This window comes from Populus euphratica, unplaced genomic scaffold (genome assembly GCF_000495115.2).
Source record: "Populus euphratica unplaced genomic scaffold, PopEup_1.0 scaffold1130.1, whole genome shotgun sequence".
Taxonomy (NCBI): domain Eukaryota; kingdom Viridiplantae; phylum Streptophyta; class Magnoliopsida; order Malpighiales; family Salicaceae; genus Populus; species Populus euphratica.
In genome coordinates this window covers 101,686-109,980 of record NW_011500462.1, presented here as the reverse complement: position 1 = coordinate 109,980, position 8,295 = coordinate 101,686, and the positions used below count along the sequence as shown (strand labels likewise).

Sequence of the window (8,295 nt, the reverse complement as noted above, 5' to 3'; positions counted from 1 at the left end):
ATTTATTGGCTTTTTTTCGTAATATAATTAAATTCAATAAATTATAAAAAATGAAAAATAAGCTGTAATTATATCATTTTTTTCAAATTACTTAGAAAATCACATAAGTTTAATTACATAGATATCCTTTTATACATTTAATTCTTGAAATTAATCTTTCCAAGCTTGGATTAAACCGATAAATTCATATGTTTTTTAGGGCCACCAATAAAATTTGAGATAATTCCAAATTATTTTCTATTTTTTTTACAATCTTGTTATTATTTAATGTCTAAGAAAAATAAAAAAAAATGCTTCTTTACATTATCATTCTTTTAGGAGGTGATTTATTTGAAGTAAAAATAGTAAAATTTTAAATTTTTAGGATCCAAAAACTCGTATCATAACTTTTTAATTATTAGAGATGCATTATCAAAAAGTTATCAAATACAAATAAACATATCAATAGAAATAATACCATTAATAGATTATAATAACATTTATTGACAGAGTATTATCTTTTTATTACAATAGAAAATTAAAGAATAAAAAAATAATATGTTAGTATTTTAGATAGAAATACTAAGGAAATATATCATTTTTTATTATTACAAATCAAGCTTTTATCATCACAAATCTCGTCATCCCAAGATTCAGTCTATCAATATTCATGTTTTAGTTTAATTTTTCTTAAAAATTTACCAAATAAGCAAAACTACTCATTTTTTTTTTTATTTTGACCCATTTTTAAAATGTTAGTTTTTTAGAATTTTGATGTAATATATGTATGTTTGTGTGTTTGTTTGTTTTATAGTTTTTTTTTCATAGAAATTTATTTTATGAATGTATAATTTGTACATGTTAGGATTTGTATAAGATTTTGAAAAATTTTATTTGATAAAATTATGTTTGATTTTGTAATTTAGACGTTTTATAATGAAGTAAATAATGTCTTATTTAATAGATACGTTTTATATTTTGTTAATTTTATTATTAAGTTGAAAATTTATGTATTTTTGGAGGAATTTAAATTTTTATAGAAAATTGATAATGATTTAAGTGTAACATTAAATAAATTGAATAAATTTTGAGTTAAACCAATGATAGTTAATTAGTTGGGTACCAATAATATGGAGGTTGCTTGCATGATAACTTCAACGATGAAATCATCGATGGAAGAACATTTATTTTAATGGAATTAGGTTTTTAAAAATCTAGAATAGAGGTCTATGATTGATGTATGGTTCAGAAAGTTCAAGGACATCATATATATCAATAATTTTTTTAACAAAGATGATCAATTTAGTGTGTTGCACCTTTTGAAAACGCGGTACAAACCACATTTCTCAAAAATTCTATTTTTTTACTAATTTTTTGTGTTTTGAATCGTTTTAATATATTGATTTAAAAAATAATTTAAAAAAAAATAAAAAAACATCATTTTAATGCATTTCAGCACAAAAAATATTTTAAAAAATAATCATAACTACACTCCCAAACAAGTTCTGCAACTATCTTGTAGTATTCTAATTTGGCTTTTAATTTGTATTAACATTTTTTTTTTTATGATTTATTAGTGCCCTTTATTTCATTAAAAGCACACAACAACTTATCAAGTATTTTTATTTTACATTAAAAATTAACTTGAAATGTTGCTAGTTGTGAAGCATTTAGCTAGTTAAATACTATTTAGCAAATGTTCTTGTAGTGGTGGCACTTTTTTTTAGTAATTGCCAATCAAGAATCGAGAGGACTACAACTTCAAATCATGTATATATATTATGGTGAAATAATTTCAAATTATTGAAAATTAATTCTAACAAGTGTAATAATTAAGTTGCAATATAGGGCAAAGCGAGCCGCTATTCCTTTATTCAAATAATTGAAAAGCATTATTCTTCATTGTCATACTAAATGTCCTTTGATTCGATAGCAAGAGTATTTTCAAATTAATTTATATCATAATTAGAATAAAATCTTTTCATAAACGATCTTGGAATTAAACACTCTCACATAAACTTGATGCATAAGAAAACTATCTTCTTTTCTAAATAAAGGTGGCTGGAGATGCGTCAGAATCTAAAGATTTAAGGTGTTAAATTAAAACAGGAAAAATCTCATTACCCCAGATTTAGACAGTGTCAATGATGTTCTAAAAGTGGGAATTGAAATGTTAAAAACCTGAGCTGGCTAGGCTAGGCTTGGCTAGGCTACAAAATGATTAATGCTAGGAGGGTGGATACCTAAAGTTCTTGGTCGAAACGGTAAAATCATCAATTAAAAGTAAAGGAAGGAGTGGAGATTAATTTGGTAGCTTGGGTCGAAGCCACAGCTGAGCTGAAAGCCACCTGGTAATGGGAAACTGAAAATACCGTTGGAAAGCGTAGATTCAACTGCTTAAAGTTAGTTGGACGTCCACATATTCCACTCAAAGCAATATCTAACAGTCAACTCCTACCAGCCTTTACTCTCTCTACAAAATCACCCCTTCAAGACTTCGTTTTTGTTTTTATATCCTTAAATCAGCGAGCCCCACCTCTCTCTCTCTCTCTCTCTCTAGCCAGCAATAGTATTTTGTTGCCTGCTAGCTCCTTGAAACTACCATTTCATCGCCAAATGAAGAACAACCTCTTCCGGACTGGCCATGGGCGTCGACATGTCTAATCCACCCAATTCTCATATCAAGGACTTCTTTGCCTCGCCTGCTCTTTCTCTTAGTCTTGTAATTCCCCTGCAACCACTACTCTTCTTTTTCGATATTTAGTTTTTCTCGTATTACATACGAACACATCTTTTCTTGCCTAACTTACTGGTTTTTCTTTTCTTTTCTTTTTGAGCTTTTCCGGCTACCATCTTCGAATCCTACCAATATTCTTACCTATCCAGTTGTTGTGCATATATATATATATGTGTGTGTGTGTGTATAAATATAAAAAGGAAAATCTTTTATTTGGTTGATCGATGTGTGTCTTGATTTCATAAATAAAATCCCTCATGCATAACTATACATATATGCATGGATGCTGTGCATCGAAGTTTAAGTACCCTTGTGACACCCTTTCTCTATCTCCCTAAACATCTTTGTGGTTTTATTTATTGTTGAAGGCTGGAATATTCCGTGGAGCAAATGTGGGTAATGGGGAAGCAGCGGCAAGCATGGAGGTGGAGGAGGGGGAGGAAGGAAGTGGAGGAGGAAGAAGGGAAGAAACAGTGGAAATTAGCAGTGAGAACTCAGGGCCTATGAGATCAAAATCAGATGATGATTTTGAAGGTGAAGGAGAGCATGATCACGAGGATGATGATGATGGTGATGACAAAAACAAGAAAAAAAAGAGAAAGAAATACCACAGACATACCGCTGAGCAAATCAGAGAAATGGAAGCGTATGTATTCTTATCCCCCACTCTCTCTCTCGTTGTCCTTTATTTTGTAGGTACGGTAACGGTATGCTCGCGAAGATTAAAAGAGAAAGAAAACAGGATTGTAAGGCTAAAAAGACGACTCAAAAAAGTTTATTTCCTTGTTCAACAGTGCTCAACACACAGATTAAAAGGATTCCTAATTTTAACTTGTTAATTAACAAATGTGTTTATGCTATGTATCTAAGACCAGGATTGTGTTCTTGATCATCCATGAACGTTCACGTTAATGACTCATGTGGATTAATGATTAATGCTCAGGCTATTTAAGGAGTCTCCTCATCCAGATGAGAAGCAAAGGCAGCAGTTAAGCAAGCAACTTGGCCTTGCTCCTAGACAAGTCAAGTTTTGGTTCCAAAATCGCCGTACTCAAATCAAGGCACGTACGTTGGTGCTATATGTAGGATAGATCAAATTAAATAATTCCCTCATTAATACAGTTGGTTAATTATCTTGCTGGTTTAATGACCATGGCTGTTGCTAATTGTATTGCGCAGGCTATACAAGAGCGCCATGAAAACTCTCTATTGAAATCTGAAATGGATAAACTCCGGGAAGACAACAAGAGCATGAGAGAGACCATCAACAAAGCTTGCTGCCCAAATTGTGGCACCGCTACCACTAGTAGAGACGCTGCCTTGACAAGCACTGAGGAACAACAGTTACGCATCGAAAATGCAAAGCTCAAAGCCGAGGTTAGACATTAAGATTGTAATAATGTGGTCCTAATTAGTTAATTAATATTAATTATTACAGAAAATCAAACATTTTTTTTTTGTAGTATATTAATCAAATCACATGCTTAGCATAAGTTTGATCGTCATGTCATGCAGGTAGAAAAACTTCGAGCGGTCGTGGGAAAATGCAGTCCAGGGGCACCAGCATCATGCTCAGCTGGAAACGAGCAAGAGAACAGAAGTTCACTCGATTTTTACACTGGGATTTTCGGACTTGACAAGTCTAGAATCATGGAGACTGCTAATAAAGCAATGGAAGAGCTGAAGGAAATGGCTACGACAGGCGAACCACTTTGGATTCGAAGTGTTGAGACAGGTCGTGAAATTCTCAATTACGATGAGTACACAAAAGTGTTTGGTTCTGAAGATTCAAGCATTAATGGAAGGCCAAAGAGATCCATTGAGGCTTCAAGGGAGACAGGGGTTGTGTTCATTGATGTCCCAAGGCTAGTTCAAAGTTTTATGGATGTGGTGAGTTATTATAATTATTAGCAGTATACCACATATAATTATTAATTATAGATTAGTTCCCTTTAACTAATTATGTATTACCAATAATCTTTTTATCCCTTTGAACAGGATCAGTGGAAGGAAATGTTTCCATGCCTAATTTCAAAGGCAGCCACTGTTGATGTTATCAGCAATGGTGAAGGTGCGAGTAGAAATGGTGCAGTGCAATTGGTGAGTTACAGCTCTAATTAGCAACATGCATCTCATATAAAACTGGCACTAGTACAGCTTGAACGAAGGTAGAGATCTCTGCATGGGAAATCAGCATCCATTTCAGTGAAGACGAAAGCCATAGTACATACTTGAAGGAGAAGAGAAAGGCAGCAGCTTTTTGTCAATGAACTATGACTGTGTTTTCCCTATCTCAAAAAGGCTTTCAACCTCAAATAACAATTAACTACAAAAAGAAAAGAAAAGAAAACAGAGTGGGAATATTTTTCCCTTTCCTTTTCAACATTAAATGCAGTGTCCACGAAATTAATATTTTGAAAGAGGTAGGGAGCCTCTTTCCTTCAATCTGCTTTCTGCAGAGAGGATGGCTGCTGTGGAACTGTCCTTGCGTTGTATTTAATAGCACCCAGCTGTCATAGAAAATGTGTTTTTTCTTATATATTTATGTGGGACCTTGTGTTTTATGGAGATCTACTTTTCCTTAGCTGGTCCAGCTGAAGGTCCAACTCCTGGACAGTTTGACTACCCTCTTACTTACGGTTAGAGGTGACTAATTGGGAATCAAAAGATTAAATGCCTAAAACACCCCCTTATCTGTTTTGATGAATGAAAACAAATTAATGGATAAAAAACTCCTGCTCGGGCCTGTTAAAACATCAATTTCTTGACTTTATTGCTTTGAACTGTGTGCTCGTTGGCCTTCATTTCTTAGCTGAGTCTGCATGCTCTTACCAATTATTTGTTCTTGTTTTTTATTTGCAGATGTTTGCGGAGGTCCAAATGCTTACACCCATGGTTCCCACCAGAGAAGTTTATTTTGTGAGATATTGCAAGCAACTTAATGCAGAACAATGGGCCATTGTTGATGTTTCTATTGACAAAGTTGAAGACAATATTGATGCTTCACTCGTCAAATGCAGAAAACGCCCCTCTGGTTGCATCATTGAGGATAAATCAAATGGCCATTGCAAGGTACATGTGCTTTGGGTTTTGAACATGCTTTATCCTCAGTTTTTTTTTTTAAATGGAAACTGGAGAAACTGAAGAAGAAAGAAGGAAGAAAAGAGGCAAGAATTCAAATTTATAGAGACAAGCATATACAACAATGCCATAATACTAAATCATCTTCTTTTCTTTTTTAACAGTTTGACATTGACAAGTTTATAACAATCCTTTCAGGTGATCTGGGTGGAACACCTGCAATGCCAGAAAAGCACAGTTCATACCATGTACCGGACAGTAGTTCATAGCGGTCTAACCTTTGGAGCAAGGCATTGGATGGCAACATTGCAACTCCAATGTGAGCGGCTTGTTTTCTTCATGGCAACCAATGTTCCCACCAAGGATTCAACTGGTAAGCCACACTATGTTGCCATATTTTCCTGTGGATTGTCTGCTATCTATATAAATAAAATTGTTTATGAATTTTTTTATTTTTTATTTTTTTGTAAATATCTAGGTGTTGCTACACTAGCTGGAAGGAAAAGCATTCTGAAACTGGCACAAAGAATGACATGGAGCTTTTGTCGAGCGATCTGCGCATCAAGCTATCACACATGGAACAAGGTCTCAAGCAAAACAGGAGAAGACATAAGGGTTTCCTCTAGGAAAAACTTAAATGACCCTGGTGAACCTATTGGAGTGATTTTGTGTGCAGTTTCTTCTGTATGGTTGCCTGTCGTTCCTCACATTCTGTTTGATTTCTTAAGAGACGAAGCTCGTAGAAATGAGGTACAGCAAAAATATGCCATTACTCAGTTAAAATCCTATCAAAATGGGATATTCCTGCTTTGAGTTGCGCAACTTAAAGAGTACAAGTTTTGTCAGATAACTTGTCTGACAATATTTTTTGCATAAAATGTAGTGGGATATCATGTCAAATGGAGGACCTGTGCAAACCATTGCAAACTTGATCAAAGGGCAAGATAGAGGCAATGCAGCAGCTATCCTAGTAAGTTTATCCACATCTCAGATAAGAGGAGACCACGCCATTAATCTAATGTGCATTTCAACATTCATGTTTCTAACTAGCTGTTTTCAATTGCAGAAGATGAAATCGAAAGAGAACATGTGGGTACTTCAAGATAGCTGCACAAATGCTTATGAATCCATGGTAGTGTATGCTCCAGTGGACACTAATGGAATGCAATCTGTGATTACTGGATGTGATTCAAGCAACCTTGCAATATTACCTTCAGGATTCTCAATTCTTCCAGATGGACACGAATCAAGACCATTAGTGATCACTTCTAGGCAAGAGGAGAGGAGCACGGAAGGAGGATGTTTGCTAACGATAGCATTCCAAATCCTAACGAATACCTCTCCCACAGCCAAACCAACCATGGAATCTGTGGATTCTGTTAACACACTTATATCATGCACATTGAAAAATATCAAGACAAGCTTGCAATGTGAAGATAGTTGATTACAGTAGCTTATTAGTTAGTTAGACACAAATTAACTGTAAAGCTCATAGGTTTCTAGTTTTTTCCCAGCCCCTCCATATTTTATATCTTAAATTGAGGGATATCTTTATGAGTTTGTATGTTATTTGTTTGTGGTTAGAACTTTTAAGTTAAGGGCTTGAAGTTTGGATAAATCTTCTATTGGCATCCGTAGAATGAGAAGGGCATGTGATTCATATATATATATGTGTGTGTGTGTGTGTGTGTGTGTAAGCATCTTCATGAATAGATTTAACACTTGCTAACGTAGTTTGCAGTTTTTTTTAAAATGTTATTTCATTTTTTTTTAAAAAATGGCCACTCTCATCAACAAAACCCCCGCTTCTATTAAACCCATTAACTACTTTCACACTTTATCGCCAAAGTCGGTAAAGCAACCATAACTATTAACACAAGGAATAACCAATCAACAAAATCTGTAAGAGAAATCACAAGAAGAAGCACTAGATTTCAAGCATATCTAACGTAAAGCACTCATACCAGCAAGTAACATCCAAACAACTCTATTTAATTTATCAATGGAAACCCTGCAGCATATCATATAATCTCCCACAAAAGCTGCCGCTTCTTGGGCCAAAAGGAATTAGCCGAGACATGAAAATCTTGGCTTAACATGAACTTGGATTCAAAGGAGATGAAAAAATATCGGTCAAAGCCAAACACATCACCTAAGAAATGGCACCACTTTAACACATTCCATGGAATCTACAACTAAGTTAAGTTCTCCATTACTTACTCACCAGCAATCTCATCAACATAATAGCAATGCCAAACACAAAGGTAAGTTCACTTCATACCAATCACCAAAATCCATCAAAGCCATGATATCAACCCCACTCAAAATGCACCACCAATTCATTGAAATATTAGCAACTTGCATTTATTTCACTGCAGAAACGCAAAGCCTGTCCATATTGTACCTATTATACAACACTATAAAATCAGATACCAAATACCAAGTTCTAAAAATCACTAACAAGCAAGAGCATTTCACTCTATGAAATTGCTCCTGCT

General features: G+C 34.3%; 2 protein-coding genes across 2 annotated transcripts in view; one reads left to right on the top strand and one right to left on the bottom strand.

The window, feature by feature from the left end:
• The first annotated feature begins 2,487 nt into the window (after positions 1-2,487).
• On the top strand, positions 2,488-7,463 carry LOC105114833 (homeobox-leucine zipper protein GLABRA 2). The gene is made up of 11 exons (XM_011011526.1): positions 2,488-2,701; positions 3,085-3,362; positions 3,660-3,777; positions 3,896-4,093; positions 4,232-4,606; positions 4,715-4,816; positions 5,579-5,788; positions 5,996-6,170; positions 6,276-6,547; positions 6,681-6,767; positions 6,864-7,463. The coding sequence occupies exons 1-11, from the start codon at positions 2,624-2,626 to the stop codon at positions 7,239-7,241; spliced, it is 2,271 nt and encodes a 756-aa protein (XP_011009828.1). The 5' UTR covers positions 2,488-2,623; the 3' UTR covers positions 7,242-7,463.
• Positions 7,464-8,108: 645 nt separating this feature from the next.
• Positions 8,109-8,295, bottom strand: part of RPS17 (ribosomal protein S17) — a 1,525-nt gene continuing 1,338 nt past the window's right edge. Inside the window, exon 3 of the transcript XR_840222.1 lies at positions 8,109-8,295. The gene's annotated coding sequence lies outside the window, so the exon portion shown is untranslated.

What these genes read in the sequence shown, in the direction of transcription:
- LOC105114833 (XM_011011526.1), top strand. Translation starts at nt 2,624, where the DNA reads ATGGGCGTCGACATGTCTAATCCACCCAATTCTCATATCAAGGACTTC. An exon ending in CAAATCAGAGAAATGGAAGC is followed by an intron (nt 3,363 to 3,659) that starts GTATGTATTCTT and finishes ATTAATGCTCAG; the next exon opens with GCTATTTAAGGAGTCTCCTC. An exon ending in GAAATGGTGCAGTGCAATTG is followed by an intron (nt 4,817 to 5,578) that starts GTGAGTTACAGC and finishes TTTTATTTGCAG; the next exon opens with ATGTTTGCGGAGGTCCAAAT.